Raw genomic sequence first — 23075 nt, 5'->3', positions numbered from 1 at the left:
TGGAGTACCCTGATAGAACGAATGGGCGCCCTTCATCAGCCGAATCTGAATCCACTACATCAACTGGCAGAGCAGCAAAAACATTGTTAGATTGAGTGGGGGTCGGAGGAGAGGCGTTCTTTAAAATGGCTGCATAAGAACGATTGGATCGTTTCATTAAAGAACGCCTCTGTTTATCCCAGCGGCTTTTGAATGCCTCGCACAAGGAGATATCATGAGGTGAGTCTCCGCAATATACACATTTCTGCTCTATTGCTGAGCAAGCTCCAACTTCATGACTCTCCCCACACTTGGGACAACGCGTCTTGTGACAGCAATGGGACGCTGTGTGCCCCAATTTAATGCAATTTTTGCATTCCATTGGACGAGGCACAAAAAGCCGCACAGGAAGCCTTAAAATCCCGTCTATCAAGACATAGTGAGGGAGGGCGGTACCCTCGAAGGTTACACGAAATGAGGCTGACGGTGAATATTTTTTGACTCCATTTTCGGTGGTAGCAATCGAGAGTTGACGGCAGTCCAGGATTTTAACCGAGGTCGAATCGAGGCTCTTGAATTTGCCCATCCCTTTAGCCAAAATATATTCACACGTCAGGCTCATTTCAGTGATCACGCCCTCAATCTCTACATTTCGAGACGGGATGAAAACGTGATACTCTAGCCTGAAAAAGTCGCTAGCAACAATTTCATTTGCGGCCTTTAAGCTAGCCACAATGACACGCAATTTATTTGGTCTTATCCGAGACACTTCGGTTACGGAGGACCACCTTGCCAGATCTTTTGTGATCTGAATAAAATTTAAAGGTTTCGATTTGGGCCGGAAATAAACCACCCATGGACCAGAAAAAGACGAGCCCTCTGGGTAGACCCTGAGTCGGGAAGACTTCCGAGCAGTTTCGACAGAATTCACATCCATCAAAACTGCCTGGCGTGACCCCCCGCCTTCGGTCATAATTTATAACGAAGACTAAAAAGTCCACCGTAATAAAAAATGTACGAAGCTACACAATTCGAATAAAAGATAAAAGAAAGTAATAAAGGAAAAGGGAAATGAAATACCTGTAGATACAATTATGAATTGAACCAATTTGTTGTGGTTTGGGTTCCAGCTATGCCTCTGGTGATGTGACTTCAACCAATGCAATGGCAGCTACCTCGTTGCTCGTTGGCAGTGTCGATAGTGCTTCCGATCAGCAAAACACAATTTCCAATCGGATCTAGGCGTCCTCCGTCTTCGCAACCCGCTTGCGGCAACCAATTCCGAATCCTTCAGGTGTCCCGACGGTTTACACTCCCGGACGAGTGGGGCGAACAACCAGCACGTTTTGGGGGATGATGGCTTTGGAGAAGTTGTTGATGGCAACAAATAAATTTCTGCTCCGAGTGCCGTTGCTGTTCGGCAATTGACGACCGAACCAGAAGATAATTAACCACACTTTGTGGAAATTGCAGCGTTTATTGAAAACAAACTTAACTTCAAAGTTTTGCTACGGTAGCGAGAAAAAATGCGTCCGTACAAGTCGACCTACTGCGATCGAATGATTATTAGTTAGATCATTAAGTTATCATGAAAATTGTTTTTTTTTTCGTTATTGGATGGAAAACAGTAAAACAAATCATTATCTAACAAATAAACTGCAATTACATCACATATTTATTTGACAGAAATACACGTTCATTGTTTCTATGAAAAAACCTCTGAAGAAGAGGTCTCTTCATAGAAAGGTTTTTTCATTCAGATATACATTTTTGTCGTTTTTGCTGAGAATTTATAGCTTCGAGAAATTACGGCTTCCAGTGTTTGTGTTCTTCTACGTTGAAAATAAATTTACGTCAAAAATGATGCTTCAATTTCGTGCCTCCAATTTGGCATAAATTGATAGTGTTTAGATTTTTCATTTAAAAAGTGTTTTAAAGTTATCCTTTTCTTTGGGATGGAAACAAAAGGCATGTTTTTGAATATTTTTTTCTGAAAACGTCAATGTCAATTGAAAAATTCAAAATAAATAATCAATTAGGTTTTTATGGCTTAGAAGCCGACTCTTTGGATGCGTGAATCATTAATCCTGTAGACTTTGGTTGTGATATATCGTAATTATGACCATGAATCTGGTTCGCTTTAATATTTTTTATTCGTGAATAATATTGAAATCCAATAAACGGTATGATTTGTATTTTTTCAATTTACGTCCGGTGACTGGATTTAGAAAGGTCCCTGATAATCACTGTTTCGGTTATTAAGTTTTTCCTCTATCCAATTGGTGTAGAGACTACTTTTGGTGTATACTCCTGGAACTCCTGCCTGTCCACATCCAATGCCCCAAGCAACAATTCCTGCCTGGTAATACTTATTTGGCTGATCGACATCCTCACAGACTAAGGGAGAGCCGCCATCGCCGGTACAAGTGTCCTTGCCTTCTTCTCCCCCGGCGCACGTAAAGCTATTATGCAGAGCAAATCTCGGGCCCAAGCGAGTTTTTCTCAAATCGGACTGACATTGCTCACTACTCACAATCGGTAGATCAACCTTCTTCAAAATCACCTGGTAATTTTCGGAAAAAAAATTGTCCTTTCCCCAGCCGGTGGCCACGCAATTTTGTCCATCAAACTGCTTTCCTTGCGGTGGCAAGCAGATTAACTGAACATGTTCATCTGCATCGAATTCCCGCTCCAGATATAGTAGAGCAATATTATTGAATTGAAAGGCTTTGTTATAATTCTCATGAACAACAATATCTGTTACAAGAAGATCCTGGAGAATTATAAAAGGGAAAAATGACTTTTTTGAAATAAAAATTTGTTTGGATATCTTACCTGGTACGGGCGGACTTCATTGGTAGTTTTCGTGTCCCACTCTCCAGCTCTCACAGTTAGTTTTTCTGTAGTTCGATTAACAACGCAGTGGGCAGCAGTTAGCACTACATCACTTCTGATGAGCGATCCTCCACACAGGTATTTACTATCGTGTTCGTCAAATGCGTTTATGGTCAAAATGGAAACCATCCATGGGAACTCACCAAACTCGGCCTCATTTTGAGCATTCGTAATTCTAAATCCAGCCCCATCTTTATTACGAATACCGCAATTTTCAAATGATGAAGATCCTCCCGGTGAACCACCATCTCGTGGTTTTGGCGATGAAGATTCTGGATCTGACGGCCTCCGTGTAGTGACAATATCACCTTCATCACAACAGACTTCTAGATAGTGATCGCAATCGACCTCTACTTCGTCATCTATTCCAGCTCTATATTACAATTTTCACGATTAATTTTCAGTGTTATGTTTATATTTTATTTTATTCTTACCGAAGATCAAAAAAGTTTTCACCACCAAAATCGCTAGTATGACACTCAGCAAGAGGAACGCATTTGCCGTCACACTGATGATTACAAGAAAAAAATAATAATATTATGACGATCTTTGGCTTCCTCTTATCTTGGGCAGACAATACGAACCTTACTATGAACGGCATAAATGAATCCTTGCAAACATGCTATAAGCAAAACTAGACGAACCGATTGAGCCATTATGCTGTACTGAGATGATGCAGAATTGGTTCAGGCTTTTAAATACAAATTTTACGCTTCTTACTCAGGAAAACAATTGGTATCTCATTAAAAAAATGTTATTTTATTGTTTTGTTTCTGTAAACAGCAACAAAAATTATACAATGCTGTACGTGTAAATGCTTTTATCATTATCTCTGTGCACTTTTGTTAGATAATCGTTCCTGTAGTGCCCACTTCACATTTCGGAGATCAGGTCTACAATTTTTCAACATTTTAAGGTGGCCATTTCATAATGACCACCTTAAGGAAAACGCTTATTTAACCATAGAGAACAGCTATAGTATGTGAATCATCACTGTTTCGTGTTCAGATACTCAAATGGTCTATTGCCTAATTGGAAGAAACTTGAAAAAGTAAATAAAAACTATATTGATTTTGAAGATGTCGACTGTATGTTTTAGTGTTTTATTTACGGCAAATCAGTCCATTTAATTTTTAGAAACGACGTTTATTTTATTCCGACGTTTCGGTGTCTATTAACACCATCATCAGGGATCCAACAATTTTTTTTGATAATTAAACTAAACTAAAGTGTACTGTTTGTGTTGATTGTCCTATTTTCTAAGCCTACTTACAAAGTTGTCGTTTATTACTTGTTTTTTGTAAAAACGTACTGTCCGGATTATTTGGTTTAGAATCACTGTAACGATAGCTGATAATGTTATAAAAGATCACTTGAAACTGTACTATTTCTTACATTTGAAATTCAAAATTTAAATTTATCTCCAAACTTTCTATGAAAAGCACTGTTGTGTACTTTCAGACGGTACTACTGTTTTGGAATGTTTCTTCTTGCGTTGTTTTTGGTTCGTTGTGACTTTCGATATTTTTGACATCTTTTCGATTTGTTTTCTTGTAATTGTGTTGGTTCAATATGTTTAATACAGATGCATAGATAGAGTTCAGATTGTTTATATCTGTTCTTTGGTTAACTGTGTTGGGTGTGTTAAAAATATAGCACATTTCGAGAAAATTTAAGGTGTATTTGTTGAAACTTGTATCTAATACTATTGTTTTATCGATATTGAATGTGTGGTTTGTCTCTATAATGTGGTCTATGAGTGCTGTATTGTCTTTCTCTCTGGTTTTTTCCGATGCTATTGTGTTGTTTGTATTTCTATCCTGTTTCTTCTTTAACATTTTTATGTTGCTTTTGTGTCCGGAGAGTCGTTGATCGAGAGTATTTTTGGTAAGACCAATATATACACTCGAACACGGCTCTTCGCATGGAATTGGTAGGCGACGTTTGATTTCTCACCAATTCTCTTCGGATATTTTACTCTGCTGTACATGTCTCCCACTGTCATGTTCCTCCTGCTGGCGATCTTGACATAGGGATAGTCTGTGGGCAGGCAGTGGATCAGTCGTTCGGTGAGAAGCGGGATGTACGGAACCGAACGATATATCTGTTCTACGTTGATCATGTTGCTGGAAGCTGAACTATTGTCGGACGGATGGATGATTTGCTGGTCTGCTGTGAAGATGTTTTGCCGGGCTGCTGTAAGATTGTTGTGCTGAGTTGCTGATTCGATGGTTGTTGGATCGGGTGCAGGATTGGGTGCTGGATTGGAAGTTTGATGATTGATGGATGGATTGGATAGTTCTGAGTGATTTTGTGGTTGTGATGATGATAATTGGTTGGGATGATCGGTAGATGAATGGTGCGGTGAAAGTTGTTGCTCGATGCTGTTGGATGGTTGGTCTGGTTGGTCGCCGCATAGTTTGTGGTTTTGCTATTGTGATTTTCTGTTCTGGATGTTTCGATTCGTGTTTATCAGCCTGTTTACGAGTTTCTGAGGGAAGTTGTTTTGTTTTAGGTGTTGATGGATGATATGGTAGATATTTTGGTTCTCCTCATTTCTAGACAGCAAAGCGATGCGGTTTATAAAGTTGTTTGCGACATTTAGTTTGTGTTTAAGTTGATGGCAAGAGAACCAGTTTAACATACGACCCGAAGCTATGGGTTAAATGTACCATTCCGTTTTTAATATTTGGTTTTCATTTCGCACTACAACCATATCTAGGTATGGGAGGCGGTTTTCATGCTCTCTTTCCATGGTAAACTGTAACCGTTTTTCTTGTTGGTTGAATATTTGGAGGACCTGTTCGCAGCTTTCTTGTGGAATAGCTAAAAAGAGGTCATCCACGTATTTCCGAATTATGGGAACTGGAAATGGTAGTTGGTTTATCGCGCTTGAAATGATGGTGTCGAGTACCAATTCTGCCAGGATGGGACTTATCGGACTCCCCATAGCCGTATCGTATTCTTGGATATAGTAGACGTTTTTATATTGGAAGTATGCTGCATCCATAAGGAACTCCACAATTTCGAGGAAAGAAGTAGATAAAAACGTTTAAAATGCATTTTAATTTTTTTTTGCCGAAAGCTGAAAATCAGTCACATAATGAGATCCCCCTTGGGGCAGTATTAGCACCATTGAGCAGAGCACGATGAGCGTTTTCTGCCGGGGAATCTAGCAGCGAATTCGGCTCGATGAAGTCAACTGAATAATATAGCTATAGCTAGACTTGTTTCATCTGTCGATTTGGCCTATTGGTAAGGTGTCAGAGAGGTAATCAGTAGACTCGAGCTCGATTCCTGGTCAAGGTGATTTTTTTTCCATTTATCATTCATGATCGATGCATTTTGAACTTAACGGTGAGGCGTAGATTCATCCAACAAAGCAATAACAAAATAATCTAGGTCTGTTTGTAGAATTCAAACAAATAACACATGCTCATACAATTTTTTTTGGGTTTTATTTTCGACACTTTACCAACATTATGGCATTCCTGTCTAGCTCAAATATTATGTTTCTGGTGTTTTGTTTTACGGATGATGCTACTAGCCGTATAACGTATAAGTTAAAATCAATCATGAATGGTATGTAAAAAAAACCCCTCGAACAGGAATCGAACTCGAGTCTCCTGATTACCTCTTCGACACCTTACCAATAGGACAAATCGACAGATGAAACAAGTCAAGCTGTAACTCTATTATTCAGTTGACTTCATCGAGTCAAATTCGTTGCAAGATTCCTCGGCAGAAAACGCTCATCTTACCCTGATTAAAAGTGCTCTATTAGCCCAAGGTCAACAAATTTAAGTTAAAACGCGTTTTGAAATTGATTAAAGTGAAATCCAAAAATTTTATGATGGTGAAAATTGAGAAACAATGTGTATCATGTTGCAGTGCGTAGGGGAAAGGATTCCTAAATGAACCTATCGGGTTAAATGACCCTACGGCTATTTGATGAAATGGCTGACTGGACAGCTTATCTGACCAATGCATTTTGAGGGTGATTCGCTTTGAACATAAGGCAAGAAAGAATTTTATGAATTTACAAACTCAAAAAAATTCAAAAAATCATACAAGGTTTTGATACATTTTGATATAATATTTCGACTTTTAAAAATTATACGTAAAGAAGCTTAAAACAAAAACTAGGATGGTTTTTGTTTCTTACTCAAATGAACTTAAGACATATTTCAGCTTTTGTGGAGGTTTAATAATGATTATATAGTGGAATAATAGAGTGTTTTTGTATGCCCCCATCATGTTTGTAAAATGCCTCCATCCTAAAATAACAGGTTAAACAGAATAAATAAATGATTTTTATCATTGAACCTTCAAATCTAAGCTCTGAAAAACATTTTAAGAGAGAATTGAAGATCTAAAAACAGATTTGATAAAGTTTTTCTTATGGATGAACTGCCTCCATAGTATGGCAACCCTAACTTTTGTATTATTCCATAAAATTATAATATACATAGATTTTCATAAAACTTCAGCTTTGTCGTACGGATATTATTACTTTCTAGCAGTTTCAATGAAATTATACGGAAATATTGCCAAAAAACAGAAATTCTGTTCAAAACATAAATAGGCGCATTTAGCCCGCACGGTTTGAGGTTCGGCATTTTAGACAACACTTATACTAAAATCGAAGAAAGTTTTAACATAAAAATTACTCCAATGTATAGAAAACAGATGCCTGCACACATGTATATAGTTTTTGTACACATACTCGATGTGATATTTGATTAAATCAGTGTTCTGATTAAAAGGCGCATATAGCCCGCTCCTCCCCTTCATTTCAGGTCAAGATGATTTAAAGGTCATAAAAGCTTATTTGGTGGTGCTCAAAAATTAGAATATTTTTGTCACTTGAAAACCTAGTTGGTTATTATTAAATATTTCTGTAAAGATGAAAAGGATATTTCTTTTTTGGTGAAAAATAAACACTATAGGTAGTACGAAGCAAATCCTCATGAAAATTTATTTAAGAAAATACGTACTTTTGTAGAAAAAAGGAGTGCTTATTATGCCCTGGGTGCTCGTTATGCCCTTATCTCTCCTATGACACGTATGAAAACTTTATTCAACTTGAATCCTGATATTTGATGATATTATCATCTAAAATTAATGAATCTATCAATAAGAAGGGTTGGGACAGAAACACGTGATTTATTTTGAAATATAAAAATTATTCCTTGAGTGACCACTTTGTATGTTGATTCAACTAGAATATATTTTAATATATCTAGTTTTTCCTAGAAGATCACGTAGATATTTGGATAGAGCTTTGATCGATGAAAGAAATTCTCATTTCTTCAAATTGAACGCGTAAACAGGTAACTGATAAAAAAATTATGCATAGGTACAATTGTGTCTGTTATCTTTATTCTGTTGATTTTTGAACCAACTTCCTACAACTTTCATTCTAAGAAACGTTGGCCATCACTAGTAAATGATCTGCTCGTCGTTTGATTAAAGTTATCAGCTCCTTTTTGGGATTTCCCTACTTTAACGATGGGTAAAAATTCCCACCAATAAACCTTGAACGGTTATCAATGTTGTACGAAGAATTGATAATCCAATTTCTTTTCGGATTCTCCCATGGTTTGCATGAACAAAGTTTCAGAATCACGACAACACAGTTTTTAAGAATGTTAACACTTAAAAGCATTTACCTAAGTTATTGACCGTTGAGCAGTCACAACTCTTGATAGGTAAGGCGACACTTTAGTTGGAGAATTTAACAAAACATTTTAGTTGAGGCTAAGTATTCTTTAATTACAAAAAAGCTTACTTATTTTTATAAAACCAGTGTCATTAAACGTGATACTTATTTTCTTGAAATGTATTGTCTACGATGCAAATCAAGCGTCACATTTTATCAGGGTGGCTAGACAAACAGGGAATACTGCGAAAAACTTTGGAATTTTAATCCTTAACCGGAAAACCGGGAATTTTCCCGTGAAGCTTTGAAACGGTTAAAGTTTCGGTAATTCTGTTATAATTCTATAGCAATAGCGCACTATCATTTCAACTTTGAACTTCAAAAACTCTTTACTCTGATGCCGTATTTTGATGGGAAATTTCAACGTAAGAGACTTTTATTCCACAAAATTTGAGCTGAAACTGCGAAAATCATACTTTTTGGACTTATACCATTCAAATTGTAATATCTCAGTAACTGCACAACGCCTTTTAGCAGCACAGATATTGTTGATAAATAAAGCTTGTATGTGTGCAAGTTTTAAAATTTAAGGAAAGTAAAGCTATGATCATTTAGTATCCGGACACGTCATTTCGGTGATAGCTACATTACTAGAGATCGGATATGCAAAACTTTAGCAGCGTTGAGTTGGTAATGAAAAGAACTATCTTTCCTATTTTTAAGTTAACGTGTATTTGAGATATTTACGATGCAAAAAACCATGGTAAAAATAATATTGCACAAATTTGCGCATTTTGCGCCTCGAAAATTCTTCATTGTCGACTTGAAAACTCATGAACTGTTGATTTTTTCTGATTTTTTTTTGGACCAAATGGTTAAGAAGTATAAAGAGCCACTCTAGGATCAACATGAAGTTCAAACCAAGCATCAGAGTGGAACCCTTGATCCTAAATGGTAAAAATAATGGACCAATACATGACTTAAAAAAGTGTACAAAGATAAAAAAGAGATTTTATGAAAAAGTAAGAGTATTTCTTGAAATCATTGATAATTTTTTTTATATTTTTACATTAAATGTCATATTAACACCTTCATTTCCTCCATAAAAAGTTTTTCGATCAAATAAATAGTTTTTGAAATACAAACGTTTGTAACTGTCCGGATTCTGAATGATCATAGCCTTAAAATTTTAGGGTTGAACATAAAAAGCGACACCAATCAGTCAATAAATTTTCGAAAAGAGCAATATCGAAAAGAAAAAAAATAAAACAATGACTTATTTGTGTCTCATGATATTTTTTATATTTATATTTTTTTGAAATTGATTGACTAGTTGTTTAATTAAAAATATGATTTTTATATGCAAACATTCGCCAAAAATACTATTCGTAGAAATCGTGTTTTTTTGGTTCATGCCTGAAATATAGTGAATTATTATAATAATATTGAATTTAAAAATATAATTTTTTTAAAGTTTTTCAAAAAACGTCCAAGTTTATAATTACTTACGTTCTCCAAAACCTCACAGAGCTCTTACGGAAGCGTTGGTTTTCTTTGATCAGAATATTTTAAAATTAAGAAACTTGTTTTTAGATGAATGAATAAATTTTACCAGAATACAGCTTAAAATAATATCTATGTTTATAAACAATTCCTACTCAAAAGCTTCTATCCTGCAAAATATATTAGCGCCTATCAGATTGAAAATTTATTTTGTTAAAAATATGTTTTCTAAATTTTTATTCTTGCTTAACAGCTTAAATTTTCCTGTTATTTGAGAATTTTAGGGTTGGCTTACATCTCAGCACACGAAATTAATTTTTATTTGAGACTAGCTGATCCGGTGTGCTTTGCTACACCTTTCAAAAACAAATGATATTTTCGGAAATTATGCAAATTTTTATTGTTTTATTAGCTTTCTTTGTATCAGATTAAAATTTGCAAAGAATTACAGTACAAACATGATTTATACTAATTTTCTTAATCTTGATAATTTTAATTTGTTTCTTCAAGCTGAGCCCCGAAAAAGGAGGGTCTCAAATTAATTTTACGCAAACAATCTAACTTATAAAATATGGTTGTTTTTGCTTGATATGTTCTGGAGTTTATGCTAAAAACTGATAAGACAGCCCCCCTGTCCTTCCCATCATCCCCTGATGAATGGAGGTCGTGGTCTTTAATAATCATACCCATTTTTTCGAGCCCAAAAATCCTATTATATCAAATATACTTCCATTGGTTGATAAGTTTTAAAGCATTACTTTCTTCCTTTTTCCTTTTTTCCTTTCTTCCCCTCTCTACACTGTAAAGCGTAAGGGTCTATAACAATCGTAGAAACATATCTCGTAACCAAGTAGCTTTCCATGCCATATTTGTTTCCATTTATTGGCTTCGTTTGCATAAATTGAGAGCTTATGTTAACAAAATTGTATTGGGCTCACCTCCCTCTTCCTATTTACCTTCTCACTGAAAGGTGTGTCAGATAATCAAAGAACCATACCAAAATAATTTTCTATGTTAAGTTTTGTCCATTTCTTGGATTTTGCAAAAAAAAAAAGTTAAATATAAGCTTGCCTCTTCTGTTTCTATATTCCCAATTATATCCTCCTACTGAAAGGAATTGTTCCACATAGAAAAATTTCTCGTATTTAAATACCATCCCATGCCAAATTTGGTTTTTTTGCGTAGTAAATTCTTGAGTTATGTATAAACTTGAAAGAAAAAACCACCCCCCTTCCGTTCTCCCCATTGAATGAAGGGAGGAGTTCGTAATATTCATAAAACTATTATGCGTATTAAATAAAATACTTTATGAAACCAAATTTGATTACATTTGCTCGATTAATTCTCGAGTTATGCAAAAAATTTGTATGGAAGCCCCCTATCCCTCTTTATATCTTTCCGCTGATAAAAAGGTGGGGCTTCCATGCCAAATCACAAAATCACATGCCAATTTTTTTTCCATTTGCTCGATTAGCTCTCTAGTTATACTGAAGATTGTAAGGGAGACTTCCTCTTCCCGTTTTCATCCACCTCTTTGAAGGAGTGAGGGATACCAAATATTCATAGAAGCATTTCTCGTACCCAAATATCTTTTCATGCCAAATTTGGATCCATTTGCTGTTGTGGTTCTCGAGTTATGCAGTGAAAATAGTATGAAACTTCCCTCTTTCATTTCTCCCCGCTGGAAGAAGGAAGGGGTCTCAAACAATCATTAGAACATAACACGTTCCCAAATTACCGCTCATGCCAAATTTTTTTTCATTTACTTAATTATTTTTTGAGTATTGTAAAAAACTATAAGAGAGGCTCCTCCCCTCTTTATATCTCCTCACTAGAAAAAGGGGGGACTCTCAAATAATCCTAGAAATATTTTTCGTATCCAAATACCCTCCCATGCCGAATTTGGTTCCATTTGCTTTTTTAGTATTTGATTTATGTAAAAAAAAAATATTAAAGAGGCCTCCTCCCCCTTTCTATTGGAAAGAGGGAGGGGCCTCAAATAATCATTGAAATATTTTTATTGGCTTTTCTAGTTGATGCTTTTCGGTGAATTTGAAATCAAATTAAAACAATTCTTTTGACGTTTCGGCCTACTACCTTCAGCCATCCTCAGAAAACTATATTATAAACTAAAACTTGAATTAATACAAAAAATTCTTCACAATATTCCATCACAATTTCACTGCACTTTTGCACTTACGATTTGTATCGCCGCGTGCTTCCTGAACGGCTTTCTTACTTGATTAAAGTCCGGTTTTTAATCGCTTCTAGCAACTGGCGTCTATCATTCCCGGTGTCGTCGTGATGTTGTTTGTTGTCGTCGTGTTCGGTGACGTCGTTTTTGAATCCGTCGTTTTAGTTGCGAATTGTGGCGTCTCTCTTAGTTTTTTAATAATAGAGCTATATATTTTAGAAATTTCGATCGAATCTTGCTTGATGTTTACTGCTCTTCCTTTTTTGAGTTTTATGTGTAGTGTTGCAGCTGTTTTTCGTTTTCCTTCTTGGTTTACTCTTTCTAAAATATATGCTTTGTCGAAGTTAAACTTATGGTTCTGTTCTATGGCATGTTGTGTCAATCCTGTGGCTCTGGTGTTTTGTTTGAGACTCGTTTTATGATTTTTAATCCTTTTTTCCAGAGTTTGAGATGTTTGTCCACAGTATTCTTTCCCGCATTCACAAGGAATTGAATATACCACATTTGTCTGTTTTAATTTTGGAATTTGGTCTTTCGTTTTTGTGAATAAACAGGTTTTAATTTTGTTCATTGGTCTCGAGGATGCAATTATGCAATTATGCCACCAGAGCCACAGGATTGACACAACATACCATAGAACAGAACCATAAGTTTAACTTCGACAAAGCATATATTTTAGAAAGAGTAAACCAAGAAGGAAAACGAAAAACAGCTGAAAAACTACACATAAAACTCAAAAAAGGAAGAACAGTAAACATCAAGCAAGATTCGATCGAAATTTCTAAAATATATAGCTCTATTATTAAAAAACTAAGAGAGACGCCACAATTCGCAACTAAAACGACGGATTCAAAAACGACGTCACCGAACACGACGACAACAAACAACATCACGACGACACCGGGAATGATAGACGCCAGCTGCTAGAAGCGATTAAAAACCGGACTTTAATCAAGTAAGACAGCCGTTCAGGAAGCACGCGGCGATACAAATCGTAAGTGCAAAAGTGCAGTGAAATTGTGATGGAATATTGTGAAGAATTTTTTGTATTAATTCAAGTTTTTGTTTATAATATAGTTTTCTGAGGATGGCTGAAGGTAGTAGGCCGAAACGTCAAAAGAATTGTTCTAATTTGATTTCAAATTCACCGAAAAGCATCAACTAGAAAAGCCAATAAGAATCAGCGGTGATCAAAGCTCGTTAACATGAAATATTTTTCGTATCCAAATACCTTCCCATGCCAAATTTGTTCCAATATCTTGATTAGTTTTCGAGATATATGAAAAATTGTAAGGAAGACCTCCTCTCCCCTTCCTGTCACCCCATCGAGAGGAGGGTGGGGTACCAAATATTCGTAGAAACATTCCTCGTACCCAAATACCACCACATGCCAAATTTGATACCATTTACTTGATTGGTTCTCGAGTTATGTAAAAAAATGTTTTTGTTTGGAAGGCCCCTCCCCCCCTTCATGAGAGAGGGAGGGGTCTCAAACCAAAATAGGAACCATCACCGGCCTCCAATACCCCCACCTGCCAAGTTCCACGCAAATCGGTTCAATAGTTTCCAAGTCTATGGGGAACAGACAGACAGACATACAGAAACTCATTTTTATATATAGATATAGATTAACGTATTATTCGAATTTATTTGCTGGTTTATGCTTTTTGCAATTCAGTGCTAAAATGTGAACTTTTTGACACTGAAAAAAGGGAAGGAGCAGGAAGTAACTTGATTCGATTTTCTTTTTTTTTTAATATTTATTTCTGAAAAAAAAAATAGCAACTGCAGCCGTCTTTTGTAATTTTGGACAGCGTGTAATTTCAAGTTCAAATTCTTAACTCAAAACCATGAGGGGTATTCATATGGAAAAAGTTGAATAAAACTGAAAAATTACTTTTATAATTTTATGAAAAACTGTACATTATATTCTTTAAAATATAAAAAAATTTTAATCCTGTTGATAGATAAGCAGCATTTTCGTGGAACAGAAAAAAACAGTGATATTATTGAAGTGAAAGGAAACTTGATCCTTTGTAGCAGTGATATTCAAAGTGGTCGCTACCGCCCCCTGGGGAGCGTTGAGGACCTACAAGGGGCGGTAAAAGAGCACAGAACTACCAATTTTTGTTGTAATTCTATACAAATACATATGTTCAAAAATACTCCTAGAGGGGCGGGGAGCTCTAAAATAACGAGACCGGAGGACGTTGAGTTAAAAAAGTTTGAAAACCCCTGCTATACATTTTTTTTGAAAGGGACAGTTTAGTTGGAGTCAAAAGACTTGATCCTTTAGCGAGGAGCCCATATCTTTGGCAAATGAAACACACCGAAAAATATAATGTCAATTGACTATATTTGGCCATATCAATTCTCATTTCACAGCTTATTATTGTCAGAATAAGAGAATTCTAGAAGTATGCCTACAACCAAATACTGTCCCCACTCCCATAACAGTTCCATATCGATAGGAATCGCTAACAATATATATTAAAAAAAAAAAGACATACACCGTCTTAGCCGGTTTAGGCTTTACAGACTGAATAAATGACGTGGACAACTTAAGATTAACATTTAACACCCAGTACCGAGATGGGAATCGAACCCATGCCGTCAGTGAACCAGCGATTACCATCTCACCACGCTAACCACTCGACCACCGAGACGTACAAAGGCGCCTTTCCATATTTTTAGACAACATCAATTTTTGTATTTATTTTACCAGGCAGTTAGTTAATGAATAGGGGAGAGTGGGGATACTTGATCCCCTTTTCCTATTTTCACCATATCTTTTTGGAAAAATTTAGCAACTCGCCGCCTTTGGCATTTTCTGACAGCTTGTAACTTCAAGTTTCTATGATCCAAAAATTAGAACGATACTTGAACCCGTTGATGAGCTAGAAGCATTTTCGTGAGAGTTAAAAAATTGCGATTTTTCTGAAGTTAGGGGAGACTTGATCCCCTATTGAAGGAGACTTGATATTTTATTTAGGAAGCCCTAATCCTTGTTTAAAATTCAAACAAAACCCTAAGATAGAATGTTAATTGACTATTTTGGTCATGTTTGTTCTCATTTCACAATTTATAGCAGACATAAGAAGAAAATTCTATAACTTGTCTCAACGTTAAAAACATTGCATACTTAAAGGCGCTATTTTTTATAAGTAAGAGAAAATTAATTATTTTTGCTCTTTTCTTCAGACAATTGTTTGATGAATATTAGTTTTTGGATAAATATTAGTAATTTCGTAATCAGCAATCATAACGATGAATTCAGAAGAAGAATATGCCGTTTGGAAGGGGGATCAATTGTACCCAACTCTAGGGGATCAATTGTACCCATAATCAACATTTTTGAAAACTTTTTCTGAAAAAAGTTGAGAGTTTTCCATTGCTTTGAAAATATGGCATTGTGAAGTTCATTTTACGCTCGAACGATTGATACATTGGAACAAATATTTTTTTCATAATTTTCCCATGTAAGGAACATTTTAAAGTGATGAAAAAAGATCTTCAAGTTACATTTTGTGAAATTTTTCAAACAAAGTTCAATTACTCAAACAATTATTTTGTTAAAAAATTTTAAACTACAAGCATTGTTATTTTGCTTATTTTGGCACATTTTTCTAGAACACTTGATCTTTGTAAGACATTCCAGTTTCGAGATATAGCTAAGGAATCAAGTATCCCCAGGGATCAAGTATCCTCATTCTCCCCTAAGTATTCGCTTTTGGATAAATTTTACAAATGTCGTGTTAAGCAGTGATCACGATCTATTTAGAAGACATATATACATTTTTTTTAACTCTCAATCATCAATTGAACCCTTAAGGATCTTTTTGGAAAGCTTTTCCTTTTTGAGAGTTTACTATTGCTTTAAAATTATGACAATAGAAGTTCATACTATCTCAAACGGTTGTAATATTGGAATAAATATTTTCATAGAAATTTTTTCGCGAGAGAAACGTTTTAAAGAGATGAAAAACATCTTCAGGTCACATTTTGTGATATTTTTCAAACAAAGTTACTAAACTCAAAATATAAATTTGTTAATGTTTTTTTTTATCTACTAGTATAGTTTTTTATTGTTTCATTACACACTTCTTTAGAACATATGATCTTTGAAAGACTTTACGGTTTCTAGATATAGCTAAGGAATCAAGTCACCCCTGAGATCAAGTCTCTTCAAGCTCCCCTATCGGAAACAGTGATGTAAACTTTTCAGATTTTTTCTGGATCTTCCAGACTTTTTGGACTTCCATCAGATATTTTTTTAGGTTTCGAGTTATCCGAGTGCTGTTTCCAATCGAGGTTGTATTGAGAATCATGTTACGCATACATATTTCTGAACGTTCAAAATCAACCTTCAACCACTGACCATACTGACTGGACACCCGATTTCGTTGGTTGGATATTTTTTTCAGCAGTAAGCAATATGGATTCCAAAGTGCGCATCGATCGATTTGAAGAATTGCTTTCCCAGTTAGAAAGGGAAGGAAAAATGGGCATCTTCGACGATACAATCGGGCTTATCAGATACATTTTTCCTACAGGAAATATTTTTGTCAAATTTTGCAGGTTCGCAATACTGACGGTAGATGGAAAAATTAGACAGAAAATTATTGTTTTTTTGTTCTAAGTGTCATGTCGGTGTGATCAGTGCCACAACTGTGAATTGTTTTGTAGCTGAGAAATTCCTTATCTCGCAAAAACCCGCTATTCACCAAATAACCGATTTGCATGCTGAATTTCAAAGTTGTCCGTCTATCAGTTGTCTATTTAAAATCAGGTACCTTTGCTCATGCCTTGCAGTATCAACAGAACCTACTATGAGTGTGATGGCACAACTAAAAAGTTCAGCTCGACTTATTTTACTGATAGCCTGTTCGTTTGGCTTGACCTGGTCAGTGCGTGGAGAAGTGTGTACCGTTTCTTTTTAAATAAGAATAATATTTATTAGTTATATGATTTATTTAAATCTTTCTTGCCATTTACAGTGTGCAGGAGAATGTGTCCCTCTGTCACAGTGCAAAAACAATGATTTCGGTGGATTTTTCGATCTTAGGTAGTATACTTACTAAGTTTACATTATAACTTACGAAACAATATTTTTATTCAAAACTTCAGAGTTGGACTTAGCGGCGAAGAGCCATCGGATTGTGATCACTACCTACAAGTGTGCTGCGACAAAGAAGAAATCGATAAGGGTACTGAAGTTGTAGAGGTCATAAATGACGGAGAAAATTCAGGCGGCGACAAAAGCAATACGATAAGAGCCGATTTTGACGAATGTGGGAAGCGTAATACAGAAGGAATTGGATTTGGTATCGTCGGATCGCAAAATTTGGAGTCGGAATACGCAGAATTCCCATGGGTGGTGGCCATATCTGTCGAAACCTTCGATTTGTCTGGCGAAACTGAAAGGAAATATGTTTGTGGAGGATCCCTAGTGAAGCCGAACGTTGTGCTCACGGCGGCGCATTGTATTGTCAACCGCACAGCTGAAACAATCTACGTCAGAGCCGGTGAATGGGATTCTCAAACAACCAATGAGCTGTTTCCCCATCAGGTACTTTATTGAATGGTTAGCAAAACTTTCGTACCAATTCACAACCATTCTGTTTTACAGGACCGCGGAGTATCTAATGTGGTCATACATGAGCACTACAATCAAGCCTTCCAGTTCAACAATATTGCGCTGCTGTTCCTGGAATCGTCATTCCAAGCTGCTGAAAATATTCAAACGATTTGTTTGCCACCCCAAGGTACCGTTTTTTCAGACGAAAATTGTGTTGCAACCGGATGGGGAAAGGAGAACTTCAACTCCAACAACTATCAGGCCATATTGAAAAAGATAGAATTGCCAATCGTGGCACACGGAACCTGCCAGAAGGCTCTTAGGACGACGAGGCTTGGAAGTCGATTTTCCTTGCACAATTCTTTCCTATGTGCGGGTGGTAAGGCTGGTCTTGACACCTGCACTGGTGACGGAGGATCTCCTCTGGTTTGCCCTATTCCTGATCAACCGAATCGATACTATCAGGCGGGAATCGTTGCTTGGGGAGTCGGATGCGGTATGGAAGATATTCCAGGAGTTTACACCCGTAGCAGTTTGTACACTGATTGGATTAACGATAAAATTGAAACTCAAGTAACTGCTGAAGAGTTGGGATTGTACAAGTAAAGTAATTCAAACATTAATAAACTCTCGGTTCTTGGCTTATTAACTAACAGTATTTTTTTACCTACTTGTAAATAGAGATGTATTGAATATTCGGCGCCGAAAACCACCCATAAACCGTTAAGCTGAATAAGGAGTGTATTTAAAAAAAATGCAACACTTTGTTTTGTTAATAACTTTTGAATGCATGAATGACAATTGATGAAGTTTTCAACGAACCTACTTGGTAAAGTTATGTTCAAAGGTGCAAATTTTTATGTTGTTCCTTCAAGTAGTTTTTGTGATAGCGTCCATTGAAGAAGTTTTTCGACTTTAATTTTTGAGCAACACGTGCGCCATCTATAAAACATACAATTAAACACCATTTTTTTTAAATCATAGTTATTTTTTCATAACGTTTTCTTTTTCCTGAAGCTTGACCTTCGAAATAACTAATTTTTTTTAGTTGGTCGAATTTATAACGAATTTAGCCGATTGTACTCCTTCGGCACAAAAGCAACAGATTTGACTTTTTATCACTCCATCACAGTTTTTGCGTGATTGCACGATCCTAAGCGTCGATGTGATCTAGCGGATAGGCTGGCGCGAGTCTGGTTTTAGTATGCCAGGCGTATTGGGTTCGACTTCCTGTTGATTTTTCAGTACAAAATATTTAATTTTCCCATTTAAACCTAAAAATTCAAATTTACTCATGTAAACGTTACTTAAAAATTCTGCAAAAAATCATGGATGAGTTTTGGGCCAAAACGAAGCTTTTAAAACACCAGGGTTTGAGAAATTCAAAAATGACCCCAAATCGACTCGGTCTAATATACACGGATGCTGGAATACCTGTAAGTAAACTAGCCCACCTGATTGACTCGTTCTTCCAGAATACACCTGTTAAGGCACCGGAACACTTTCGGACACGAATTAGAACACGGCGGTTAACTTAAACTCAACTGAGAAAACGACACTTTATTTTCGATTCGATTTGGGGGGTTTTATTGGAGCGATCTTAATTGCACGGCGGATTGGTTTGGACTGACTCTGTACTACTATGCTTTGTTTAGAATCGCGAACGAGAGAAAAGAATATAATAAAAAACATCTCTTATTCACATGCATACAATCACATTTTGTATAAGTGTTTTAACAGAGTGTTTAAAGCTTCTGTTCGAACAGTTGAACAGAGCTTATATCCATCCGAAAGCTGGTTTAGATCACTTTCGGATGGATCAGCTTTGACGTCTGCCTAACTGTTATAAACCGTTCTCACTAACATTTAAACAATCGGACGACACCAAAACATGCCGCCCGCCTTGAAATATCGGCTATTTCAACACAATCCTAACGGTACCTACATGTTTAGTGAATACAGTTTTGTGTGAATTCTAACGGTACTCAACAAATTGATTTTGTGTTTTGTTTTGTTCACTGATTCGCACGATTAGTTTTTTTTTTCTAATTTCCAGTGCAGTGTAGTGTGGGTAGTGTTGTTTTGCTGGGAGAACGCTGAACTGGAACCACTCGCTGGGGCTTAAGGATGTTTTCGCAGTTTGAACGATCTTGGAGCTGCTGCTGGATGCTAGCTAGGTGCTGCTACGATGATTTAGACCTCAATTTGCCAAGGTAAGAAACAGATGCATTGCAAACCTCGAAGATCCGTGAAATTGCATCGGCAGTCTGAACTTTTCGTCGGTAATATTTGATAGTGGCAATGGTGTGTGACGTTGATTTTTTTTTGTTGACAGCTCTCATTTCCCTTTGCGGATGTGGAATTTCGAAACGATCGGATTCGACCGACTGGGTGACCAAATTGACTCCGAGAATGTACGCGGTTGACGCAGGATCGGATGCGCACAGGGCATCATGCAATAGGAGTGACCAGGTAAGTAACGAACCATCTTCGACAGGAATTTGTTGTTGTCACTAAGGCATATTCCTTCAAGCGTAGGTTCTGCTGCTGATTGGCAATGGTTGGATCGCTGCACCGTAGACAGCATCAGATGAACTGGCCTGTGGTGGGTCAGAAACGAGCAACGTCGCTCCGAACTAGCTGCATTGTTGCGGTTAGGTCTCTTCAGAAGCGATGCAACTGGATGTAGTTGGTGAGCACAAATTGCGCACAGGTTCGTTGGCTGGATCAAGTGGTGTGAGGTGACGAAACCAAGCTATAAGTTTGGCAGCACACAGAGGGGGCAGCAAACGGATTACCAAGGACCTGGCGTGTGAAGCTGTCGACACCCAGCTGGATTTGTTGCTCTCGAGCGCTGCACCAACAGACTGACGTGACCGGATGTGGACCTTCTACTGGCATGTGGACCTCGCACACGGACATGGGTATGCTCGTCTTGTTGCTGATCGATGGCTTCGTGGGTGTTTGGTGTTGAACCGCATTCAACCAATGGAAGGATATCTGAATACATAAGGAGAGTGCTTAATATTTTGAAAGCCGCTAAAATAAATAGACTTTCCTGGTCGCGGAGGCACAAGGCCTCCACCCACGCTCGTGAGAACGTCTGTTGATTTTTGGTAGAGTGATGACATCCTTTAACTTCTTCGGGGCTCTTTTTGGGTGAAGCAAGGTAGAACAAAACTTCTGAGGGAGGAGCATTTTCATACTTCTGAAGTTGAATCATTAAACGGCACGTTTTTCGGGCGGAATTATGCTTCAAACGATAGGACTTTTCAAAGCTATATGATTCTTCAAATACGATTGCCTTCTAGATTTGGTTAGAGTTCTTCAATAGATTTGGGGGAGAACATGCCTCATCAAGAGCACGAATCCAACGATATGCAAGGTTTCTTCAAGCAATTCAGTAAGGTACTTCAAACGATAGGGTTTTGTGCATGAAATTTTTCCTTCAATCGGTGGGGTTCTTCAGAACGTTTCATTCTTAAAACGATAGGGCAATAATTTTTCAATCGACATGAACCTTAAAACAATGCGATTATTATGAAGATAAAATTGTTCTTCAAAAGGTCAGATAGTTTCAATGATTTAATAAGGGGGGTCTGACGAGGACGTTTAAGGGGGGGGTAGGGTCTAACACTTTCAAAAAATCGATTTTTTTATTTTTTTATTTTCTTATTGTAAAACATTTCAAGAATGTTGTGTCAAATTTTCAAGTCAATTGAAGCAAAACTGTAGAACTTACAGGCCTTTATCTCCTCCTATCTAATACTGCAAGAAAGCAAAAGCAGAAACTTCAAACGCGTTTTTCTCGAAAGCACATTTTTAAAGTCCGTGGACATCGTCATTTGAAAACTACTTATCCGATTCTTTTCAAATTTGGAACATATTTTTTACATATAAATTACCAGACCCCAATGTTTTTCTTTTTTGATTTTTTTTACTTTGGGGTGATTTTAGAGGTGAAAATGGCGGATTTTTAAGTGAAAAATCGTAGTTTTTACTTCAAACAGCCACAAAAATTTCATAAAAATATTTTTAAGTTAAATAAAAACGTTGGGGTCCAGAAAAACATCTATTTAAAATATTTTGCTCTGATTTTTTGACTTCAGACGATTCTGTGCTGAGATACAGTGTCCACCGCAAATCCTGTTTTCTAAGAGGCATCCTCGAAAATGCTCCGTCACTGGCTCATTTTTCAATATTTTTCTACGAAAAAATTACTAAATGTTCTTTTAACAATGCTTTGTATAATGCAAAAAATTTGAATACATTTGTTTGAACGATAGCTCTAGAAAAAAATCGTGAAAATGGTGTTTTTTTATACCCGTTAGACCCTACCCCCCCCTTAATAGATATGCTAGGGTTCTTCAAGCGATATGGTTATTTTGAACAATACTGTGAAACTTCAAGCGATATGGGTAAAATGCGGACTTGACTTAAACCTTCGTTCCCTAGGAGCATTCATGCTCTCATGCACGACTGCTTGATGAATTTTCAAAATAGTTTGGAGTTCAATTCGATTTTGTTCGCTTACTTAAAACTGGTTTGACTTAAGGGGACATCGGTCATATTTGAAGGGAAGTGTTCGAAACCGAACTAGCATTCTGTTTAATCAAAATATCATAACGTTGTCATTCATCAAAATCTGTTTCCATGAATTCTCACAATGAATTCCTCAATTCTGACAAGGGATATCTGACGCAATCCGACTCATTTTTGGGTAGGATACTGACATAACATTCTGCTTCTTTTCTGAAAGAGGATTCTTAAATGGAGTTCGTGCTCGTAACGCGGTATGTTTCCAGCTCCTACAACCATGTGAGCTGCTTCTGCAGTTTCTTGAGGAATAATTCAAAGCTTGGGATACGTTTTGAGGAAATTCGACGACTCTACCTGACACAATCCAACCAAAAGCTGAGTTCTGAAGCGTGGGACCCTTTTTCGTTGCCTTTCTTTGATTATTCTTCAACAGATCCATATAGTATTCCGCACCAATGATGACATCGACCCGCTTTGATTCGTTGAAGAAAGGATCAGCTAGCAAAGAGGAATCTGGAATCGACATGGGCGACGGATCAACCGATGTTGTGGGTATTTGTAGCTCAAGTTTTGGCAAAACGAAGAACTGCATAGTTTCTTTGAATCCCGAGATTGTTGGCGATCGTGGACAGACTTCAGCACATATTGACTTCGTCGAAACTGACTGAGACGACCCAATACCCTGAACTGACAAAAATGCAGGCGCTTCGTTCAACTTCAGCTTT

The 23075-nt window shown here is 36.8% G+C and overlaps 2 protein-coding genes across 2 annotated transcripts; one reads left to right on the top strand and one right to left on the bottom strand.

Annotated features, from left to right (window-relative positions):
* Positions 1-2108: 2108 nt before the first annotated feature.
* On the bottom strand, positions 2109-3560 carry LOC129748306 (phenoloxidase-activating factor 2-like). The gene is made up of 4 exons (XM_055742854.1): positions 3459-3560; positions 3309-3382; positions 2815-3247; positions 2109-2752 (listed from the first exon to the last, which is right to left on the bottom strand). Exons 1-4 carry the CDS (start codon positions 3528-3530, stop codon positions 2204-2206), a joined length of 1128 nt encoding a protein of 375 aa, XP_055598829.1. The 5' UTR covers positions 3531-3560; the 3' UTR covers positions 2109-2203.
* A 13159-nt stretch (positions 3561-16719) lies between these two features.
* Positions 16720-18460, top strand: LOC129748304 (phenoloxidase-activating factor 2-like). Its single transcript, XM_055742852.1, has 5 exons — positions 16720-16811; positions 17023-17152; positions 17231-17298; positions 17361-17802; positions 17863-18460. Exons 1-5 carry the CDS (start codon positions 16735-16737, stop codon positions 18415-18417), a joined length of 1272 nt encoding a protein of 423 aa, XP_055598827.1. The 5' UTR covers positions 16720-16734; the 3' UTR covers positions 18418-18460.
* Positions 18461-23075: the final 4615 nt, after the last annotated feature.

Source organism: Uranotaenia lowii, chromosome 2, assembly GCF_029784155.1.
Source record: "Uranotaenia lowii strain MFRU-FL chromosome 2, ASM2978415v1, whole genome shotgun sequence".
Taxonomy (NCBI): domain Eukaryota; kingdom Metazoa; phylum Arthropoda; class Insecta; order Diptera; family Culicidae; genus Uranotaenia; species Uranotaenia lowii.
The sequence above is the reverse complement of the archived record's forward strand: the minus strand, read 5'-3'. Positions and strand labels throughout refer to the sequence as shown.